The 24070-nt window shown below is 44.0% G+C and overlaps 1 protein-coding gene across 1 annotated transcript in view; it reads left to right on the forward strand.

Moving 5' to 3' along the window:
* The window catches only part of LOC138284807 (uncharacterized), a 353976-nt gene extending 330113 nt beyond the window's left edge, over window positions 1-23863 (forward strand). Inside the window, exons 7-9 of the mRNA XM_069223976.1 lie at window positions 10494-10570; window positions 11769-11864; window positions 21773-23863. Of these exons, the coding sequence (XP_069080077.1) occupies window positions 10494-10570; window positions 11769-11864; window positions 21773-22051 (452 nt within the window). The 3' untranslated portion in view covers window positions 22052-23863. The remainder of the gene's footprint in view (window positions 1-10493; window positions 10571-11768; window positions 11865-21772) is intronic.
* The last annotated feature ends 207 nt before the right edge of the window (window positions 23864-24070 follow it).

Here is a 24070-nt window from a genome sequence, read left to right on the forward strand (position 1 = left end):
GAGCTGGTGGTGTCTGCGGATGGCGTTTTTGAAGGCTGTGTGGTTGTCCAGTGTCTGATCTTGGTGCCACTTCATTTCGAGTCTTCGACATGTTTGCTTAGATTCTTGGAGGACAGAGGTGAACCAGAAGGATTTTTGATTAGGGCGAGGGTGTTGGCACAGTCGTCGATCAATTGCCTGAGGTTGCGGGCAGCTGTGTCAGTGTTGGTGGTGTCGCTGGGTGTGTTCCGGGAGAGGGTAGTGATTAGTTGGTCTTCGGTGACCTTGTTCTATCTGCGGTGTGGAATCAGTTGCGGGTGATGGTGTGTTGTGGGTTTCTCAAGGGAGAAGTCGATGCAGCGGTGGTTTGTCCTGTGAAGTTCGGTAGTGTGGCGAAAGGAGACGTGTTTGCTGGTGGAGAAAATGGGGTTGAGTGTGTGTCCTGGAGAGTGGGTGGGTGTTGTGACGAGCTGTTTGAGGCCGAGGTTGGAGAGGTTGTTGGGCAGGGGGGTGGAGTTGTTATCGTTGGTGTTCTTGAGGTGGAAGTTTAAGTCCCCAAGAAGTATGTAGTCTGTGGATGCGATAGCGTGTGTGCTGATGACGTCGGTGATGGAGTCGCTGAACTACTGTCGGGGCCAGGAGGTCTGTAAATGAGGGTCTCTCAGAGGGTGGGATTTGGGTCGGTGTGGATCTAGGAGTGCAGGTGTTCAGCAGTACTGAGGGTGTCATCAGTGCTGGTCGTGATCCTGAGGCTGTACTTGTGGACGATGACGATGCCTCTTCCTGGTTTGTTGGAATGGTCCCTGCGGGTGATCTTGTAACCATCCGGTATGGCTATGGCAATGTCTGGCACTGAAGAGGGGTTCATCCAGGTCTCGGTCAGGAAGGCGACGTCTGGGGAAACTGAGTCGAGTAGATTCCAATGTTGGACGGCATGTTTGTAGACGGAGTGGGTGTTAAGTAGAATGCATCTGAGATGGTTGCGTCCTGCCTTGGTGGGTGGGTCGTTGGTGTGGAGGCTGGAGAAGGTGCAGTTCCGGCAGGAGAAGGGTCCGCGGGTGATCTGCGGGGTGGCTTGATGGCAGGCGGGTGAGCAGCCAGAGTTGAGGGTGCAGAGGGTGGTGGCATCGTAGTGAAGACAGGTGTGGCGGCGGTGGGAGGGGCAAGAGTCTGGGGTTCCAATGCTGGACATTGTCCAGGCACAGATGGGCTTGCCTTTGGCGTGCCAGTGGCGCGCCCGCTGCATGCAGCAGCCGCCATTAGATAGGGAAGGGGGGAGAGGACAGCTGGCAGGCAGGAGCGAAAGCAGCGTGAAAGAAGGGGCCGGGCCGCGGGGCAGCAGTGGCTGGAGTGCAGCGTGAAAGATTGGAGGGGGGGCGGGTCTGCAGTTGCAGCAGTGGCGGGGAAGCAAAACAGGCAGAAGAGCCAGAGTAAGAGAGAGAGTGGAGGCAAAAGCGCAGAAGTAAAGCAAAAGTAAAGCGAAAGTAAATCAAAAATAAAGTAAAAGTAAAGCAAAAGTCAAAAGGGCACACAGGAGAGCGAATGTCAAAAAGGGGCACGGGGCAGATACGGAAGAGAGAGCACACGGAGAGAGAAGCAGAGAAAAAAGGAGGAGAGAGGCAGCCTAGTATGAAAGCAGAGCTCTCCCACTAGACATCAGGGATGAGGTGCAGGTAGAAGCCTGCGGGTGGAGGAGGGCCTCGAACTCCTGACAAGGGTCAGGAGTTCAGAGGAGAGAGGGTTCTACTTAGCAGGTGGAGCCACCAGAGACAGAGCAGCTCACTGACCAGTATCCCCCACTATTCACTGACCACTATTCCACTATCCAAGGCCATATCTGTACGTATCCCAATTAGGTCACAAACTTCTTGGTCTGAGTGGGTGCTCGGTGAACAAAATTGCTCCACATCTTTCTAATTTTCCAAGCTATACAGATCACGTAATGCATCTATTTCATTGATCTGTAATATCGATCTCACACAAGAGTCCGATTTTCTTTGTTGATGCCCTGGATTATCTTTTTTCATTAAATAGTATGAGTGTAATTTTAAATTGCGGCAGAATGTATATAAATTCTTGTATTTGGAACATTCATATCCATTAAGGGTACACATGTTAGACCTTTCTGCAGGAGTTAAAATTGGTGTGTCTCTAGTTGTTTAGAGGACAAGTTCATAACTATATTTTTTTCCTGTGTTTCTCATGTCTCTTGTTGTCTTTTCTCCCACTTCCGCCTCTGCCTCTTCCCCTTGGACCTCCTTGTGCGTCGGCGTGTGGGCTTTTTTGTTGTTGTAGATCGAGCCACTTCTTATCTGTCTTCTCATTAAATTTAATTCCCCTGGGAAATCTAGTTGTGTTGTTCCATCTGGGGATTCTCGTCCCCTGAACTCGCTCCTGAGCTTTCAGTGCTTGAGAGTGTTACGTCATTATCCAAGACTTTATCCATCGTATACCGTTTATGTACTCCATCATATTTTCTTGCAAAGGTATAGATTCTTCCTGTTTCATAATCAATTTTATCATGTGTAAATTTCTTCGATTTACGTGCCTGCACCTCTGTCTCATGTTTTTCCAATTTCAAGTCAATTTGGCTCAATTGCTTCTTGATTTCCTCTTTATCTCTCGCGGTGTCCAGTATTTTCTCAGCCTCCTCAATTGGTTTCAAAGGTTGTTGTAAACAGCGTTCTGCTTGAGTTATCAATGTTTTCATCAGCTTCATCGAACATTCTATCGTGTCAGTGTGCCATTGTTTTAAAAGACCTCAGTCCATATTGCTCAAAGTCGATAAAACGAAAATCCTCAATCCTCTGGTGATTCGATTGACTTCTAAATACTTTTTAAGCAATGCTATTTTGCATCACTTATTTATTTATTTGATCCGAGCTTGTTCTAGTTCTTTCAGTAATCGTTTCGGGCTATTTGCATCCTTACATGTCTCCATTCGAATATTCGCTATTCCCTCCGATTTTCCCTCAAAGAGTGTTTTCAACGCCTCTTCTCTCCTCATGTTTCGATCGATGGCGCTAAAACAGCCCAGTGACCCCTTTCAAATTCTAGATGCAAGACTCCTGTTGCTCTGTCCTTATTATTATCATAATACAGAGTTCACTGTAATACAAAGTTATTGGGTTCGCTTGTATCACATATACCTTATCATATGTGTCACGTGTTAACTGGAAAAGGCGGTTTCAGAAAAGAAAAAAGATACATCTCTCAGAGATAAAAGCAGCCTCATATTTAAAATGTCATTTGTTACAAATAAAAAGCAGGCTCAGATTTAAACATTTCATTTGTTACAAATAAAAATGAAACCAGAAAACGTTTGGATGAATTGGATTGCACTGTCACCAGAGTTGATTTTAAACATTTTCTTTCTACATATGAAACTGAAACAAGAAAGGTTTTTAGCTGAACTGTAGATGACCTGTACAACCCTTTCTCCAAGAGTTGATTTATGGCCCAAGCTCTGGGCTCCTTGTATTTCCCAAACCAGCAGAGCTTTATTTGAATCACTTATGAAGTTCTCTTATCATCCGGTTGATCACTTATTACAGGCCTATCCTTATACTCTTTCCAAAACTTTAGGGACAGCATGATTGCCTGTATATATTGCGTATTGCATATTTCCTTTTTTCCTAAACTTTTGGGATTCCTTCTGCACAACTCTTTTGCACCACTTTTTTGGCTTCCCGGCATTTTTCTTAACATACTTATACTAGACCTTATTATACTATTCAGTCTCATGTTATTTCTTTTTCTATCCACCCTTGAGAAAGCCCTGGCCAACGCGCCGTTTGGGGCGAAACACTTGTCGGCTGGCCTACGTTACAACACCTTGGACTTATGAGTATCTACACTTTGTCTCTTTGTTCCTTTCAAATAATTAAATTGACTTTGGAGCAATACTGATGACTGATGAAAATCTTTGCCTAATAATCAAACCCCATCCTTATAAAGGATCCGGAGAAGAACAATCTTATTTATCTAGTGGGTACCTCACCACCATTTGACTTACGCAGAGCTTTCTGCAGAGACCTGTGTAAAAAGAAAAACACTTAGTTAAATAAAGTTAAATATTGTGCAGCTTTGAATTCACTGGAAACAAACACACAGTTGCATTTCCTCTCCTCTCTCTTCACCCAGGCTGTTTTTTCAGTGCAAAAGAATGCAGCCCTCTCTCATAACTCTGATTGGCTGTTCCCAACTAATCAGTGTGAAGTTGTGTTTCACACAACTGAAAATGTGATGGTATAACTGAGGGATGAGGGATGAGGAATGAGGGGTAGGGATGACGGATGAGAAGTAGGAATGATGGAAGATGGATGAGAATTAGGGATGAGAAGCAGGGTTGAGGGATGAGAAGTAGTGATGATGGAAGAGAAGAAGGGATGATGGAAGAGAAGTAGGGATAAGAAGCAGGGATGAGGAGTAGGGATGATGGAAGAGAAGCAGGAATGATGGATGAGAAGTGGGGATGATAGATGAGAAGTAGGGATGATGTATGATGGATGAGAAGCAGGGATGATGGACGAGAATTGGGGATGATAGATGAGAAGTAGGGATGAGAAGTAGGGATGATGGAAGAGAAGCAGGAATGATAGATGAGAATTAGGGATGATGTATGATGGATGAGAAGCAGGGATGATGGAAGAGAATTAGGTATGATGTATGATGGATGAGAAGTTGGGATGATGGATGAGAAGCAGGGATGAGGCGCAGGGATGAGAAGTAGGGATGATGGATGAGAAGTAGGGATGAAATATGATGGAAGGGAAGCAGGGATGATGGATGAGAAGTAGGAATGATGTATGATGGATGAGAAGTAGGGATGATGGATGAGAAGCAGGGATGAGAAGTAGGGATAAGGAGTGAGGAATGAGGATGTCCTAAAATGGATGCAGTACCTCTGCCCAATATCAGGAGCCGCTGCTGGAAATGCTTCCGCTGAAGTGTAAGGTAGGGAGTCTCCCTGGCTGTGAAGCCAAAGGAAGGGCAGGCTGCTAAACAAGCCTTGCCTGAAAGAAATGAAAATTACCCAACTGATGAATATGCAAATGTAACTAGTGCCTGGAAGACGCCATTGGCTTTAATTAATGGAATCACTTGAAGTTTCCTCATGCTACACATTTATTTGTTTACGAGTGGTGTTGCAAGGGAGTTACCAGCTGAGCTGTGGAGTGTGTGCTTTTAATGGACAGTTGTAAAAAAAATTACACTGTGTCTATTTTTTGGAAGCACTTTATCTTAAACCTTTTTGTGCATTATGTAGCAGCTTATCTGATACTGTCTAATATAATGACTTAATATAATGACTTACCTAGTATAAAGCCTATGTACTATAATTACATATTCACAGTGCTTTCTGTCACAGACTGGGACATCCTAGCACCAAACATGCACAAGTCACTATTCTCCATTGCATCAACCAGAATTCAATTCTCTGGCTGTCTGGTTACAAACATAGACCTCTGTGGTGCATTAACTAATAGAGGTTTCATAATGTGCGACAGTGCATTTCTACTAATTAACTTAACTTGCATTTATTTTTCAGTTACGCTGACCTTATTTTGTATGTAGCTACCTAAAGGTGAAAGATCGAAAACAGTTACAGAATATTTTGATTTTTTTAGCCATGTCTTTGACCTCACCCTCACTCACCCCACCCCCTTCGCGTACAGCATCACAATCCATCCATCATTTTGTTTAATGCACTTCGACCACTGACACACTGCATGCCAGAGAGGGAAAACTTCAATAGTGCCTCAATCTTGTGTATCCATAGTACTTGTGCGGCAGTAATGAAAGATGGAAGCCCTGTCGCAGTGTCAATTGTACAAGGGCTTAGGATAAAAAAGTGTGTCGCCCTGAGCTCAGCCTTCAGATTATTGTATCGACAGAGCCCTCACCACTTCCCACATCCCACTGTTCCCAGCAGCCCCCAGCCTGTTCTATGAGTCCTCAGTCAACATTATGTATATGTTTAGCATCCTCTGGTCTGTGGAGGCACAGAGCTGTCAGCTACAGCTCTCCATTGCCCTAGTCCTGAGAAGGCTTATACTATGTATCACGACACCGATCCCTCCTCTTGTTATTCAGCTGCCATTTGGGCCTCTGATGCACAACCACAAATTTGGAAAAAAAACAACCGGTGTTAAGCTGCTGATCTAGGAGCCAGGATCCCCACCGCTGCCCTGTGGGTAGGTGTAGGTGGGAAGGCATAAAGTGATTTGGATGCCTATAGGTAGCTAATCAAGGGTGGATGAGTGGGCATGTGTGAGGTTTTGTACATGTGTCTGCCTGTCTGTGTATAGGTATGTACATGTGCGTATGACTGCCTACAATGAGGGAAAGTTGGCAATTGTGTCTGGCAGCATAATGAAAGACCTTTCATACTGAGACCTTGGCATATTGTGGCCATTAGGCTATAATAATGGTTCCATGCAATAATCTACTTTGAAAAGCAGGGTGTAAAATTAAATGAAGTCGAATTAACAATAATAAATTTTTCTTTTCGCTACTTGTCTGACAGAACTCTAACTTACCCCAGTAGGGGGCTCCTCCGTGTGGGCCATCCCACATGGAGGAGACGCCACTGGTTAGAGATGCTAGTCCCTGGCTGTGACCAGAGGGGACAATCTCATGGACCAGACTTTCACCACCACAAACAGTGCTAGCACATCATCTAGGTATAGATGCCCAGCTCCTATTTGAATCTCAGGCCTAACAAGATAGAATTCCTATTATTTCCCAAGAACAACAAAGAAGAAACAGTACAAACCTGGCTCGGTAACATGAAATTTGATGGCTGGAAACCCTATTTTTTGCTGAATGCCAAGTCACTTGGATTCTCCCTGGACACCAGCCTCAGCTTCTAAGAACACATTTCCAAAATAACAAAGGTTGTGGGGTACCAGCTCTCTTTGTTAAAGGAAATGATACTGTATGTTCCACAAAGTGACTTCAGAACTAATCAAGGTCTCCCACTCTTGCACCTGGATGGCGGTAATGCTGTGCTCTATGGCCTCCCAGAGTCCACACTGGCACCCATGAAGTGCATCCTACATGCCGCAGCACATCTCATCCAGAACCTGAAGAAAGATGAACACATCCCCCATTTTGCGATGGAACTCAATTAGCTCCACTTGCCGGCATGCACCATCTTCACAAGTAGCTGCCTCATTTACAAAGCCATCACAACCAGCACCCTGGTTTACCTTGCAGACAAGCTCACAATCTCTCATTGCTCTCTGCACCCCCACACCCAGGACACCATCAGACAGCAGACAAAGGAATGTAAAAAAGTAAAAAACACAAAACAGCAAGTCTTTTCCATATATGCACCAAGGATCTTGAACAACATCCCCATATCCATCAGAACCACCCCAATACTGTTCCAATTTAGGCATGAGATGGAGATCAACATCTCTAACGAACAGTACTTCGCAATGCATAACAGGTCACAAACCAGCTAACTTTCTAATCACTCATTGACATTATGCTTGTCTTTGACCCTGTACTTTGCTCTGCTGCTTTTTTATAAGGTTTGCATTATAGAAATACCACATACAAACATCCATGAACCCATTGATTTGATCTTTTCAGGGGGTGAATATACCCTAGCACATACACACACACACACATCCTGCCTCTCTCCCTCCCAGTTCACACAATCACTCTGTTTATTTCAATATGTAGAACTATTTACAAGTAGCTGACAATACTGGGACAGTTTTTCTCTGACTGGTTCAATTGGGGTCAAATTGGAAATGAGAGCTTCCCCAACATGCCCACAGCATAGCCATTGCATTACATCTACAGAGGGAGAGGAGTCATGGGGAAGCCATTCTCAACATAAAACAGACTTTCTTAAATCTCTAACCTCTGTGAGAGAAGCTGATTGGACTGAACCCTTCTGTCAGTCACAGGTCTACAAAGACCTGGGGTTGAAGAAAGGATAATTCAGATGGTGGTGCCCAAGTGCAGCCTGCATCCCCTCGCCTTCCTCAGTTCTGAATGGAGCCAACATTGGGTGGGGAAAGCGAAACAGACAAGAGGACAGACAACGACAATTACACTGCTTCTCTTTGGTCCAAAGAGGCCCAACCAATAACTGCCAGAGCATTCTGGTCAGAACCCGTTTTCTTCTCTGCTCTGATTGCCCATACATCACAGAAATTGAAACAAAGTTTCGAATTTGGAGTTATTAGATATTTACTTAAAATTGAAGCCATACCCAGCGCATGACTTTGTGTCCTACAAGGGTCTGAGCTACAATGTGAGGTACAAGTTTTCAAGGGCGCGCCTTAGCTGGATACTGACTGAAATGAGCTTGTTTTAATTGGACATCTTCACTGACTTCCTATTGTGCCACTCTACCACACAATTACTAAGTAATCACCACTGAAAATGTTGTTCTTGATTTAGTATAATTGCATTTTGCTTTCACTATATTGTTGACTGCTGTCAGGTTATGATTTTCTTTTGTGATATGTACATTATGGACATATAAACATTATGCACTTAGGCCCATATTTATACTTTTTGACGCAAAACTGCGCCCAAAAAATTAGCGCCGGCTAACGCCATTCTGAAGCGCCATTCGGGCGCCGTATTTATTGAATGACGTTAGCCGGCGTTAGCCGCCGGCGCCGTCTGGTGTGCGTTAAAAAAAACGACGTACACCAGGCAGCGCCGGCGTAGGGGGATATGGGGCTTGGGCATCAAGAAATGGGGCAAGTCAGGTTGAGGCAATTTTTTCGCCTCAACCCGATTTGCGCCATTTTTTTTCACTCCCAACCCCCATAGAAATGACTCCTGTCTTAGCAAAGACAGGAGTCATGCCCCCTTGCCCAATGGCCATGCCCAGGGGACTTCTGTCCCCTGGGCATGGTCATTGGGCATAGTGGCATGTAGGGGGGCACAAATCAGGCCCCCCTATGCCACAAAAAAAAAAAAAAAACTTACCTGAACTTACCTTAATGTCCCTGGGATGGGTCCCTCCAGCCTTGGGTGTCCTCCTGGGGTGGGCAAGGGTGACAGGGGGTGTCCCTGGGGGCATGGGAGGGCACCTCTGGGCTCCTTCAGAGCCCACAGGTCCCTTAACGCCTGCCTTTTGCAGGCGCTAAAAAACGTCGCAAAAGCGGCCGTACGTCATTTTTTTTGACCCGCCCACTCCCGGGCGTGAATTTTGCCCGGGAGTATAAATCCGACGCACATGCCTCGGAGTCGATTTTTTAGACGGGAACGCCTACCTTGCATATGATTAACGCAAAGTAGGTGTCCATGCTAAAAAATGACGCAAACTCCATGGACTTTGGCGCTAGACGCGTCTAACGCCAAAGTATAAATATGGAGTTAGTTTTGCGTTGAAATTGCGTCAAAAAAACGACGCAATTCCGGCACAGACGGAGTATAAATATGCCCCTTACAGTCTTACATACACGTACAGAAATCGCTGCAATCTTACCACTGACAGTAATTGGAAGTCACTACCTGTAGTAAAAGATCATGCATTGCTAAACGGGAAATGCGCCTGATTTTAAAATTAAATTCCAGTCAGTTTACGTAGAGAGAGTGGTGTACTTACTTACATTCGGTGACAACTGTACTATAACTGATCCTGATTACAGAACAATACGCTACCCAAGAAGAGTGCTGAAAAAGATCACCCAAAATAGCATCAGCTTGCAGGTGTTAATAAAAGGACGAAGCCCTTAACAAGGTGCTTCAAGGTGAAGCAGTATTATCGGGGCCACTGGAATTATGCGGCAGGAGAGGGCTATATTATGCGGCAGGACTGACTAAATTATGCAGCAAGAAAAGACAAATTATGCAGCATAATGCGGCACATTTTGCAATAGGATTACTTCACTATTTCTTCATTTTTTAACTTGGTAACACTATCTGGGCATTGGTTGCACTTCATAAGTACGAGTTTAACACACAAATACAGCAATTAGCACCAGAAAAAGTGGCCAGCCCAGCTTTGCAAAGGGCCTTCCACTGTGCACCAACAAGGGTCGTTGCATTTTTTGTAACTTTTGAACTGTTTGAGCTAGAAACACTTTCTTTGTTAAAATCTTTAGATTAGGTGGCAGAGAATGGATTGTGTGGAAAATACGGCAAATCTATAATTATGTGAAAGTCATAGCGGCCGCACAGTCGCATAATTCCAGTGTCCCTGACTATTATTTACTGTTTATGTTGTATTTATTTTGCGGCAGGAAAAAATGTCGCTCCGCAGGAGAGTTTTTACCAGCAGTGGGTTTTGCCAGCTTTATTTACTCAGAGTGGTAATTTCATACTGATCGCAATCATAATTAGCATCAATGAGTCTGCTGCCTGTTGAAGCAGTAATCTCACCAGGGCTGGTACTCGACCACCAATGACATTTTTTATGCAATAAGGCTGTGGCGGCCCAGTCCTTCTTTGTGCAAGACAAGGACGCACAAGAGAGGTTGTATACCTCTTACGCCGTTGGCCAGCTGATTTCTGATTTTTTGTCCCTGTTGCAGGTGATATACCTACCACAGCAGCTCCCACAACGACGACGACGACGACAACAACAACAACGACTCCTTTTCCAGGAAATGTAAGTGCTATGATAGCACTGCTATCTAAAATTATATGATTCCTGAAATCCAGGTCCAAAGATACAATCTGTCAGTAAACAAAATTACTTTTTTTATTTAGAACTACAGAATACACAGCTGCCATTTGAGAGTACTGTAAACCACAGGTATTACTGTTACCGATTGGAATAATACTCAGTTTCCACCTCAGAGGGATATGAATTTGAGGTGGCTTTACTGGGACTCAAACTTGAGGCCTGCAGATCACCTTTGCAGCCAGTTTGCTGGAGTTGTAAAAACTGGGTTGTAACGTGTATAATGTAATGCATAATACTTTACAGGTATCCACTGGCTACCTAGGGTGCTCTGTAATGGCGGCCTTCATGAAACGTACATCCTTTTTTCGTATGCGAATTGAAAACAGATGGGTATGTAGCGAAGTGGGCATTTTACCCGAAAGATGTCTAAACGCAAGAAATGTCGACCTGATTGAAGAATTGTTTGGACCTGATTGAATAATTGTTTTTGTGAGTAGGTTTACCCGATTTAGCCATGACGTACATTTGGCACTTTTACTTACTGAATCGAGTCCATAATATATTCCCACTGGGTATGTTTCTCCACGTATAAATCAAACCCTGTGGGACCGATTCACCGAGGTCTGGGCAAAAAGTATCACATATGCAAAATGTTATCCAGGTATGCTGATTCACCAGCATGTATTTAGTATATTTCTTCAGCGCAAAATTACCCAAGGACTAGTGCACTTTATATGTTAAAAATAACATGGACGAAAAGTCTTACATTGAGTAGGAAAAGTTCACCAGATGAACTGAGTCACCAGGGTGACTCTGTTCAAAGTACAAACTGCATATTTACATTCTATTGTATTCACACTAAGCATACATTATGTTGAGCACGAAATTTGGCACAAAAAGTGTTGTCATTCTTTTCCTCATTATTTCCTACTTTTATGTCACACGCCAGTCCTTTCTGCACACATGTCTTCAATATTGGATTGATTTCTGAACTTCACAGACAGTTTCCTATTTGAACGTCCCGCCTTCTCCCGGCAACAAGACATTCTTTAAGATGATCACACGTTCTCTGGTGCCCTCTTGTGGGAACACCGTAAGGCATCTAGGAGTACCGCCTATGTAAAATAAATGTGAGTGAAAGGTCACCAAACTCAATTATTTGTTCTGAATTTCCTTCCAGGGAAAATGGTGCCGAACATTTACATGTGAAACTGCCGATTGCTTTAAAGGGAAAGAATCTAAACAGCCTTGCAGGACTGGATATGATTTTTGCGAGGTAAGCGATTTATTTTCACTCATTTCACCTAAGGCTTTCGAGGTTCCACTCAACCACCTGCTCAGTTGAGCAACTCAGCAAGATAACAAACAGCCTGCTGCTGATATCAGTTTCAAATTTTAATCAGCCATTCATGCTTCTAAGATCAGTAACAGAGAAGCATTGAGTTTGCCCAATGAATAATAGCAGTTGTTATAAAGGGTAGTCCAAAACCGTGAGCATGTCACAGAAAAAGCTTAAGAAAGATTACATATACTTTAATTAGTGCTCTGGATGTGGGTTTTTTGTCTCTCACAAGGCTCTAAGTTCTCTCTCAAATCATGCCTCTGATCCTCATTTTGCCCCACCGGCATCCATAATGTGAATCGAATCTGGCCCTAATAAACATCCTGTCATTTCCCTTCAAAATGCATAATTAATTTGGTCTGAATAGTTCCTCGTTTACACCACTGGCTTTTACTTTTGATGACACTTTTTCTTTCATGCTAATTTTGTAAATCCACACAAAAACTTTGTTCTGCCACACTCTTTCTCTGTTTACCAACGCCACTTTCTCCCCAGCTTAAAAAACTCACATTGTTTTTGTTTTTTTGTTTCCACTCATCTGTCAATATATATAGCATTGCCTGTCTCTTTTCAAGAGCAATTTCCTTTTCTCGGTAAACAACCATGTAAGAACATAATCGTTCGTTTTCTGAATACATTTGGTGCTCATCGGGGAACATTGTGCCATGGTATGGATTTCGGGTGCCATCTATGGTCTTAGTTCGGAACCAGTATAGTTGGAATTTTAACTTCAGCTGAAACATTTGTGTATAACATAAATTCATCGTTACAGATAGTGATCCGTCAAATTAGATAGGTTTCTGAAAAGGATGGCATAATCTGCTCAGCATCTTCTTGACTGGTAGCTGAGCCTTTCACCTGAAGGTCACTTGAGAAAACCTAGGTAAGTCATTCCAACTGTAGAAGGTTTTGCCCTTTTGTAAAACATATGCCCGGTCCTGCTACAAAGCGGTGACTGCCAGCCAACTCCTTGTAGTTCCTGGAAGGAGGTGAACCATCTTGGAGACTCATGCTAGTCAAAAGGTCCAATTTAAAATCCAATTCTGAGAGCAGGTGGACATTTTAGGTTGGAATACAGACAGTTTTAGGTATGTAGGAGAGCTTATGCCATGAATGTTTCAAATAAAACCAGAATACGAAGGACAGAGATAGGACGGGCTTTGAGCCAGCCCCCTTCTAGCCTTTGTCCTTCTCGTGTTTTTCTTGAGTTCAGCTGCTTGGATGGTCTGTCCATCAAGGCCACGGCATTTCAAGAATTGCTTTATTGTTCCATTTCTGTTCCCATTGGGTGTCGTAGAAGAGGTTTTAGGTGGTTCCTTTGTTAATCCACAGCCAGGGTGCACTCTGGTGTATTTACTTTGTACCACAATGACATTTTAACTGCTGGTTTATGTTTTACGGTTAGGCCTTCATGTCCATGAAATCTCTAAGAGGACTACCTAATGTGGGCCATAGCAGCAAAAAAAGAACAACACGCCGAGTGAGCTACAGCTACAGAAAAAGGACCCACTTGCTTCTGATATAAGCCTTCCCTTTCCATGAAAACAGAAAGTGGACTACCTCAGCCCGTCTGAGCTTCTCCTTAGACCGAATGTTCCCCATTATCACCCAGCCCACATAATTAACACCCCGTTTTTTGCTTTCCCTTGCCTGACATGAAATATATTGACCAGACTCCATTCTCTTGAAAACGGAGAGGTCCACCCGTACCTACATGAGCCTCCTGCGTTCAGCTATCACCGGTTTCTCACCCTGCCCACCAGTACAATTCTTAAAATTCCCCTATTCTAATAACCCCCACTAACAACGTACCACTACTTTTACAACTCTTTACCCCTAGGTGTGCCATACCATGGTTCAATCTTCCATCTCTCTCCTCTTAAATAAAATTACTAAATCGGGTCTTAATTCGTATCAAAATAATTTACCCCCTAATCTCTCCAAGAACGCTGCACAGACGTTCGAACAAAATCTAATCATGGAACTGCTAAAACCCTATTTGTCAATCAATACCACTGTGATTGTAAAGGATGCTTAAAGACAGACCTATTCTTAACTCACCTGTCTGCACTCTGGGAACAAAATCTCGCCAAAGAACTGCCAGTGGCAGAGAAATATAATAATACAATATGGAAAAAATGTTTTTTTTCTCCAAACTCTGCCCTGTGGTAAACTGTCCAGTTCAATGTTCAACAATGATAACATAATGATAAAGTTAGCAGATGAGCTCCTTGCAATTTTTGACTCCAAATATAAATATCTTCCTTTCTTCCATCTTTACACCCACCTTCACCCCCACCTTCCTATCCCAGACCCAACCCCATTCCTCACACATCCATACTCCTGCTTCCAGCCTTCCCCACCTCCCAAAGTTCCCCCTGCCCTGCCTGAATAGTAAAACTTCCTCCTCCAAAAAGCAAATCTCACTAGGATCTCCTATACAAGTTCGAACCTCTTTGCATTCCGGCCCTTGGGTGACCTTACGTTCAAAATGCCATTTAACTCTCATATGAAACACTTCTCTTGTTCTAAATGTCATTCCTTTATCTCTCTTACAAAAGACTCCACGAAACCACAAACACTGGGGCAAAACTTCCTTTTAAAACATACCTTATTAATGTCCTCTCCTTGCCAAAGCATTCATTGAACATGTTTAGCCTTCTGACAGAACTCAAACCCAATTTTCTGTGTCCAATGGAGGTATTCAACTGACCATTCTACTAAGGCTGATATTGCTCTGACTACTCCATGTGATTGTGTTATTCCACATGAGGACAGAGAAGATCGAAAGCATAGTGGCTTGACTAATATCTTCAATGATTTCTTTCAATGTACATCCTTCTCTCTGGATAACAAGTCACGCTAAAGGGATGGGATTCTCCATAAAAAATCAATACAGTTTTCCCTGTCAGGTGCCCTTATCTACTGTCCACCAGCCTATGCAGACATTGTCTGTCCTATGGCTCTGGTATCCCTCGAATGGAGTGCTGAAGTGGCCCAGTAGAAGGTCACTGTCAGTCCCCAGATGCCCATTGAATGCATCCTGGGAAATGAACCACCACCAGTGATAGAAGAGCTGACTGAGGTGTCACCTAGGGTGTCCCAAAAGCACAGGTTTCTGGGGGTACTATACAGAGAGTATGGAGGCCCAGGTGGAGAGCAAGGGGTAGGAGGAAACCCACACTGGGAGGACCAGTGTATCAGGAGCCTCCGGTCTGAGCGAGGAGTATCTGCTGCCTGTGCTGTCCCAGAGACAGACAGTGTATGCCACCATTAAAGTCCTGGATTGCCGGGCACCACTTGTTCTGTTGCTCCCTACACTGAGAAACATAAGAGGCCAGAGAGACACCAAGAGCAAGTAGAGGACCCCTTGCCAGCCCCAAGGCTGGAAGTGGGGCTTGCCCAGAACCCCAGATTTGTGCCTCCACCTGGCAGTAGATGCCTGGGGCCTGACATTGATAGCTGTCAGTGGCCGTAATCGGTTGGTTTCCTTATAGGCAGAGTTTTCCCTGGGTCAGGGTCAGAAGTATGAACCATGGGCCGGAATGGATCACATCACCTTGTTGGCCATGGTGGTACAGTCTGCCTACTGGGATGCATCTCTGAGCAAGCTAAGGTCAGAAACAAAACAGATAGAATCTGCAGATGTGGAAAAGCATTCCCCCCATGCCAGTGCATAGATCAGGAGGATGGTGACTTGGGGGTACAATTAGGTTCAGATGGGCATAGATCTAAGAAGTGCCACTGTAGAAGAGTTCTGTCACGTGAACAGGGATGCCTATCAAGATATGGATTAGTCAACCCTAACATTTGGCTCGGGGGGGGGGGAGGAGGTCCTGTTGGAAATGTGCACTTTCTGTAGGGTCACCCCAGAGTTTTGCCTTCTGCAGCCGGACCCATTTTCGTTGGACATAAGATTCTGTGCACGATATCACTGAGAAAAAGTGGTTAGGTGCATGTGCTATTCCGTTTAAACATAGTAAAATTGTCATACACTTAATTGGCACATTCAATGTATTTATATGTCCCTAGTCTATGGTACTATATTAATTTAGGGACCGTAAAGTAAATGCCACAAGTGGGCCTCAGCACTCATTGTGCCACCCACTAAAGTAGTACTGTAGAACAAGCCTCAGGCCTTCCATCGCAGCCTGTGTGTGCAGTTTAGAAGTGCCATTTCGACCTGGAAAAATAAACCTTTGGTCAGGCCTAAAACTCCCTTTATTATACTTATAAGTCATGCCTAAGGTAGGTCCCAGCACCTCATATTGCAGGGTGCATGGTAATTAAAATTTAGGGCATGTATATTTAATGTTTTACATCTCCTAGCAGTGAAAAACTCCCAGAGTCATTTTTCACTGTGGCAAGGTTTGCCACCCATACACTAACACTAGTTTACCTTATAACACTTAGTAAGAGCTAAATGAAGTTTGTGAGCAGTTAGAAAAATACTTCTTTACTTATTTTATTGTAATTTACATTTTTCTTTACTGGTAAAGTCCGATTTTAAATTACTATTTTGGAAATGCCACTTTTAGAAAGTTGCCATTTTTCACCATAAAACAAATGTGCCTTTCTGCCAGTCTCCAGTGTCACCTGACTGTTCATGACCTTCCATTGGCTTGATTCCTCCCAGACATTAGAACAAGGGGTCTGGATGGAAAGAGGTGAGGGTCTTCCTGACAGGATAGCTAGGTAGGAGCTGGACCTATGGCCTGATTACACTTCAGAGAGTAGTCTGTGGACTGTATCCAGCTCTCCCTTACTTCAAAAAAGCCTACCCTGTCACTGGCAGATGCAGCTCATTCCTGGGGCTTCCTGCCCTTTGTTTAATGAGACAAACTGGAGCCAAACCTAGGAGAAAGAGGAGAACTGACCAGAACAAAATTTAGGGTTAGACAGTGGTGTGTCTCCCACCTACAGGCTGACACTGGGTTTAAAAAGTGGCAACCTTAAAACCTGAAATGAAATGTTCCTGTTCTTGAGAAGATTCACAAGAAGGACTTCCCTGCTTTCTGAAGAAGGAAGACTGGACCTGCTTGCCTTGATCCCAGGGCACCAGAAATGATTCCACAGGTCATCAGGACTGCGCCGTAACTTCTGCAACACCATCCTTGACCTCATCACCCTAATCGCCATTGACTCAGAGCACCACCTCTTTTTAGGAGATCTTAACTTCCACTTCGATGACCCCAGCAACACAAACACAACTGACCTACTGGAAAGCATGAAACAGTGCATAACTTGATCCTGTGGTTTCCGGTGGGGGGTACCGGCACTCATTTTTGGGGGCTAGCACTTATTTTTCTGCATCGGGCAATTTCTGTGAGCAAAAGGCACATATGGGAAAGAAGGAGGAAGAGGGAAATGAAAAAGCATTACAAAAGGAGAAAGCAGAAAGCTGCAAGAGTGAGCTGAAGGGGCAGGGAATAGCTGTGAATGGATTAAAGAGGCCCAAGATGGCTTTAGGATTACACTGCCTCAGTGTTCTGTGCTTGCACTTTTATTGCAGCAGCCACGTGTTTCAAGGAGAGCTTTGGGCACCAGCACATTTTTGTTTACAAATTAAGCACTGGCATGAGCAACATGGGCCTCAAGCAACTTGTCAGCGGCTATACCCACATCATGGGACACAGACTCGACCCTATCTTCACATCTAGTGACAGAGTCAAGTATGACCACGAATCACAGCTCACCGGAACTGACCACTACAACATCCACTTCATCATCTCAGGACCTACCAACACTAGCACCATTCCCGCAGCTCCATGCACAGAAATTGGAAAAATATATCAGAAGGCCAGTGGGACAACACTCTCCACTCACACCTTCCAGACACTACATATAACACAGAACAGGCTACCACCCCTCCTGAAAGAAACAAAAAAGAAAGCCATAGCACACCGTATAGAAGCCAGCACTAACTGCTGCAAGGAGCTCTTAGCCATCATGAATGCATTCTTCAACCCCATAGCTGCCGGGAACAACATCACCATCTCCCAAGAACTGTGTGACACTGTGGTGGACGTCTTCCACAACAAGATCTCAGTCATCTACGAAAACTTCAAGCCACAACCCCCGACCAATGACAGCATCGGCCTGCTCACACCCATGAACGCAAACTCCAAACACCTGCTCACCCCTTGGGACCCTCTCACAACTCAAGCCACTATCTCCATCATGAATGCCATGCACTCGGGAGCACCCACTGGCCCCTTTCCCCACCATGTCTTCAACCTTGGAAGCAAGATGATTGGTGATAAGCCCAAGAAAGCCCTGAACACCGCCATCACCTTTACCTCCTTCCCTGAGGTCTGGAAAAACATTCAAGTGAGACCCCATCCTGAAGAAACCATCAGACGACCCAACAGAACAGAAGAACTACCGGTCCATCTCCCTGTTCCCTTTTCCAGCGAAGGTTCTGGAGAAGGCAATCAACCAACAACGAACCAAACACCTGAAGCAGAAAAATCTCCTGGACCTCTCTCTCAATCTGGATTCCATGCCAAACACAGCACCAGGACAGCCCTAATCAAAGTCATCAACAACAACAGGGCCCTCCTAGAGTGCGTTGAAATGGCAGCCCTCTTCCTCCTGGATCTATCAGCTGTCCTAAAAACCGTCTCTCATCACATCTTGATCAACAGACTCCATCGCACTGGGATCCAGGGAGATGTCCTCAAATGGATTGCTTCATACCTCACCGGAAGAACCCAGAGAGAGGCATGCCCCAAGGATCATCCCTCAGTCCCACCCTCTTTAACACATACATGATCCCCTGACCAACTCCATCAGATCGCAAGGACTCGCTATCATCTTCTATGCCGACGACATCCAGCTCTCTCATTGTCATAAGACCCTTCCACTACCAGAGTCAACCTCCACAGATGTATGACAAGCCTCATCAACTGGATGAAGGACAACTGTCTCAGGCTCAACACAGACAAGATGGAAGTCCTCATCTTTGGAAACAACACTTCGCCATAGAACGATGGATGGTGGTCTGCAGAACTCGCCCCCCCCCCCCCAACAGACCACACCTGCAACCTCAACATTATGTTGGATAGCAGCTATCTATGAAGAAACTGATAAAGACAGTCTCATCTGGGGCTTCCACACCCTATGCATGCTTCGCAAGATCCTCAGGTGGATCCTAGTCAACACCAGAAGGACCATCACACATGCCCTTGTCACCAGCAGGCTGTATTGAGGGATCATACTCTATGAAGGAATCACTGCATGCCTCCTGAAGACACTGCATACAACACAAAACTCAGTGGCCAGACTCATACTCGACCTCCCCAGACGAACCCACATCACCCCCTACCTCAAGAAGCTACACTTGGCTTCTGCTCCAGAAGAGATGCCAGTTCAAAATGTTGACCCACACATACAAAGCCCTGCAGAACGAAAGACCAGCCTAAATCAACAAATGCATGACTTTCCACCAACGGACCAAACACCTATGATTTACCACCCTCTTCCTTGCAGATATTCCATGGATCCGCCGGGGCAACATTGGTGGACGCTCCTTCTCACACCTGGTGGCCAAAGCTTGGAACAATTGTCCCCTGCACCTCAGGACCACTTCATCACTCCAGCAATGCAGGAAAAAACTGAAGACCTGGTTGCTCAGCTGAACAGATCACCACAAAGCAGTTAGCAACTCCAGCACCTTGAGACCCTCACAAGTCATTTGCTGTGCTTTACAAATCCTTGATTCATTGATTGAGTGGGCTGACTTCCTGTTTGAGATACAGGGATACAACAAGCTTCCAGAAGCCTTTCCTGAAATTCAGCTGACTGAACCCAAATGGACCTGACCTGGTCCCCTCTACTAGCCTCTGAGGGAGAGAAGCCTGACCCTCAAATGCTGTCCTCAAGATCCTGGACCTTTGGCTGGCATCAAAGTGTACTTGTTCTAACTGAAGATTTCACTGAATACAAAGTAAAGTGACACAATGTCCTGCAAAGCCAGGAAGCTTCTCATTGAAGGCTTCACTGGATGTGACGCCAAGCAATGCAGAACCACACAGAGCTACGGTGCACAGATTCAAACTCAAAGCTTTACCGGATCTAACATGAAGTCACACAAAGCCATCCAGACCTGTGCAGCTGCTCACCAAAGGCTCCACCAGATCCAACACAGAATGATGCAAAGCTTCGCTACACACCTCAAAGACTCACTGAATCTGAGGCAGAGCCACACAGAACCTTGCTGTGGAACTAGAAGCTTCACTGAATTCAACACAGAGGAATGCAGTGCTCCTCTAAGCAACACCATGCAGACGCCACACCAAATCAGAACGTAAAACCTCCAGTAGGCGGAACCTGGCCCTGTGTCCAGCTTGTGCTTCATAGTAGTTGGCCGAACTTGTGACTTTGTCCTTATCTGGCCAGACCGGAGACTTGCATTTGAAGCTTTGCACCTTGAGGTGCTATTTTTAGCAGAATTTTATAAACTTAAAACTTCAGTTCTGCTGAGTAGATTCCTATTGATTTGGAGTCATTTTATTTATAAAATATTATCTATTTTTCAAAATTGTTTTGGGATTCTTCTTTTGTTGTGTTTCCAATTTATTACTGTTTGAGGACTGCATAAGTACTTTACACATTTTCTCTAAGTTAAGAATGAATGCTTTGTGCCAAGCTAACAAAGGGTTAAGGTTGGGTTTATTAAGTGACTTTAGTGTTTCACCCTGACAAGTTTGAAGTGGGTTCCCACACTTTCCACAAATAATGCAGCTTCTTACAACAGGTATGATGATATTTATTTAGAGTTACAATAAAACATATTTCTATAGACAAGTTACTCTATTATCCTTCACTACTCACTGAACTCATCCAGCCATTCCCTTCAACACAGCTGCAGCTCAATGGGACCTAGATCTGTCCTGCACAGTGCCAGGCAGGACCAGTAGACAAATACGCTCAAAACGCTAAAACCAGTGTCACTGTCAATATGCACTGCAAGCAAATAGCACTCCCCCACCACTGACCAATAAGTAGGCTCTGCACAGGCCCCTCCTCTTCTGATTCGTCTTTGTTTGAGACAAGTGGCCTATAATGCCAGGTTTAACACTGCCAGCTCCAAACTATCTCTTACTGGCAGCTTGAAAATTAAGTAGTTTGGTTCACAGTTTTGTTTCTTTGTAATCCCCATAGGAGGACTGTGATGAGGAAGATGAATGAGGTATTAATGGCTCAATATTACATTTGTAAATTGTCTGCCAGCAAGTCTTCTTCATCCGAGTCCTATCTACAACTGCCCTGCTGCCCGCTGCAATCTATGAACAATCAATCTTCTCGAGCACAGCATGATCATAGGAATAGGACTCTCAACTAAAAAGAATATAGGAAATGTAATTCTTATATATTATAAGGGGTACATTCCTGTTTTACTTTAGGGTAAAATGATTTGTCCACCTCTGAGGCGACGATGGAGACTCATCCCCAAAGTGTAAGGAGGATTGTACGTGGAGTAATAAAGATTATCAGTAAGTAATCGATTCCGATAACAAAGTCAATAGTCCTGGAGGAATTTCATTGTACAGGATATCTTCTGAGAGGTGGCCAAATTGAAGGTATATAAAAATCATATACCCTCAAAGAATGCTATTAATTCTAAACTATACTCTACTTCTATAAATTATTTTTGCTGAACATAAACATCAAAACTAGAGTTATTAGAAATGGGTCCTAATTTCCCTTTTGGATCTTAATTATAAATTATGACTGACTATTGCCAGGGATTGAATAAACTGATAATATGTAGTTGTTTTTCACATGGAATATCAATTGCAGTATTTAGCCTTATAACTTACTCTGATTTGTTCACACAGTTAAAGAAAACAATCTCAGCAGCCTCAGTCTCCTACACTGCAGGGTGCAGCACTGGTTGCAAAACCAGCAGCAGTATTCCAAGTTGCAGTGGCGCCACCTCAGGCCCATGCTACCAAGAGTGCTGCAATGCCACAAGCGCAGGGTGCTGCATGAAACTGGACGGCAACGTGCACCTAAATGGAGCCACTCAGCTGAACAGAGGCTCACTCATCAAGCTTATTATCTGTGCGACCATGGTTATCCTCAGCTCGCGACTGCCTGCTCTCCAACACATCTAGGATGCCAAATGGAAGGAGAGATGCTGTGTAGACCAAATAGATGCATGGGGAGTTTTAAAGATGTTATATGCTGGAATGTATTTACATTTTATGTTCAGAGTACATGTGTTTCTTTTTTTCCTCTGGGATTATTTTGATTTGCATAACTGAAATCGATTCTTGAAGTTTGATTCGGACAGTTTCCACACTGACCAAGCCCACCACATTGGACTCTTGCAGTGCTTCAGCCCACAATGTGCACCATGCATGTTTCCTACAACCTCTGTCTTTCTCCCTGATCCCTCGTTTCTCACTCACTTACATACGTAAACAGAAGAGTTGATTTTACCCTAGAGAAGTGAGACTTTGGAGTGACTTTAATCTAACATCTCAAAATTAAAGCACAAGACGCAGATCCCCTGAATGTGTATGTACAGGAGATGCCTTGTTTCAGCTCTCTTCTTCCCTTGCTTGACTTATTCTTTTACATCACATCCCATTCAAGTGGGACCCAAATTTTCGAGAATACCTATGTATCTATCTTGAAGGTTCAATGTTTATCCCTCCTTTTATGGTCTGGCTTGACAGAGCAGCTGCCGTCAGACAATGATGTGAGCATCACTAGCGAGGGGCTTTGGCCCCGCCCATACGTTGGGAGCCTGGAGTTCATGTTAAGATGAGGCAGAAGTTGTGTGCTTCTACAAAAAAGTGCTTACCCCCACACAGCTGTGATCATTTTGCTTATTTATCCAGCTGCTTAGCTTGAACTTTTAGAGCCACACGCATTACATTGTAATGCTAATAAAATGTCTTAGATGACTAGATAATTTATGGTGTTTTTTACAACAGCACAAATGGAAGGAGGGCATCCATTAACCTTTATGGATGTCTAGGTCTGACTTGAAAGTGCAACTATCACCCCCCACTTTAAATATTATTCGACAGTTCTTTCCATCCTCACAGGCACATAACCATTCTTTTGTGATTTTCGTGTAATGCTTCACATTACCATATAACATTCCTTTATTGCCAGACCAACAGGCATTGTCAATGTTTGATATCCTCTTTCAACACAGCCTCTTTTAAATACTATCCCACTACTGTCACCATGTGATGAATATAATATGTGAGACCCGCACTCAAAACCTTTAGCTGGAAGTGCATGGGGCTCAAACTTTGAAATGTGAGCCTCCTAACTGAGACTTCATCCTACATGTTTACCATGGAACCCATAAATGCCTGTTCCTAGCAGTAGTAGCACTGTACTCTTCTAAGGATTCGCACTCGGCTATACCCCATTACTCCGCCCCATTTCATCGAAAGCAAACTGCGTTGGCTGATATATCACTTCCTTTTATTTTTGATAACCAGATCTATGATCAGAAAAGATTAAGTCAGTTCTGAAAATTGTCATATTCCAGAACTTTGGACTTAAGCCAGATTTCAAACCTCTAATTTAGCCCAAATCTACTTTTGGTAAAGTTACACCGAATGCATAAACCATCTGTATTCCAATGTGAGGCATGCCCTCTGAAACTGTTTGTTTTGCATTTGCTTGGCTGATTGCGACCATGTAGGTTGAATTAGGGGCTTTTCTAGTACAGCGCACACTGAAAACTTAATCAAATAAAGTGACTTGACCAGGATCCCAAAATTTGCTAAAGAAAGTGCCTTATTTTTAAAATGTTCAAATACCCTACCAGACCACAGACCTAAATACAGGTACTGAACTTATTGAAATGTGTTGGGTTTCGGAGTAATATGGAATATTCAGACCTTGACGAATAAGTATACTTACTTTTAAATCATTAAAACCAAGTATAAGTCAAAACCTATGGTAGCTAATGTAATTTTCATTCCTGTGTGATCCTTTTTCATGTATATCTGAATCTTATCTCTTATCACGTATTACACTGAGGATGAGTGTTGTATAGAAACAGCCCCCTGTCCAGTACTGTCGTGACTTTAGGAGCTGTAAATTCATGATTACTGGAAACACTAAAACATTATGGGCCTGATTACAACTTTGGAGGAGGTGTT

Source organism: Pleurodeles waltl, chromosome 3_1 (assembly GCF_031143425.1).
Source record: "Pleurodeles waltl isolate 20211129_DDA chromosome 3_1, aPleWal1.hap1.20221129, whole genome shotgun sequence".
NCBI classification, from domain to species: domain Eukaryota; kingdom Metazoa; phylum Chordata; class Amphibia; order Caudata; family Salamandridae; genus Pleurodeles; species Pleurodeles waltl.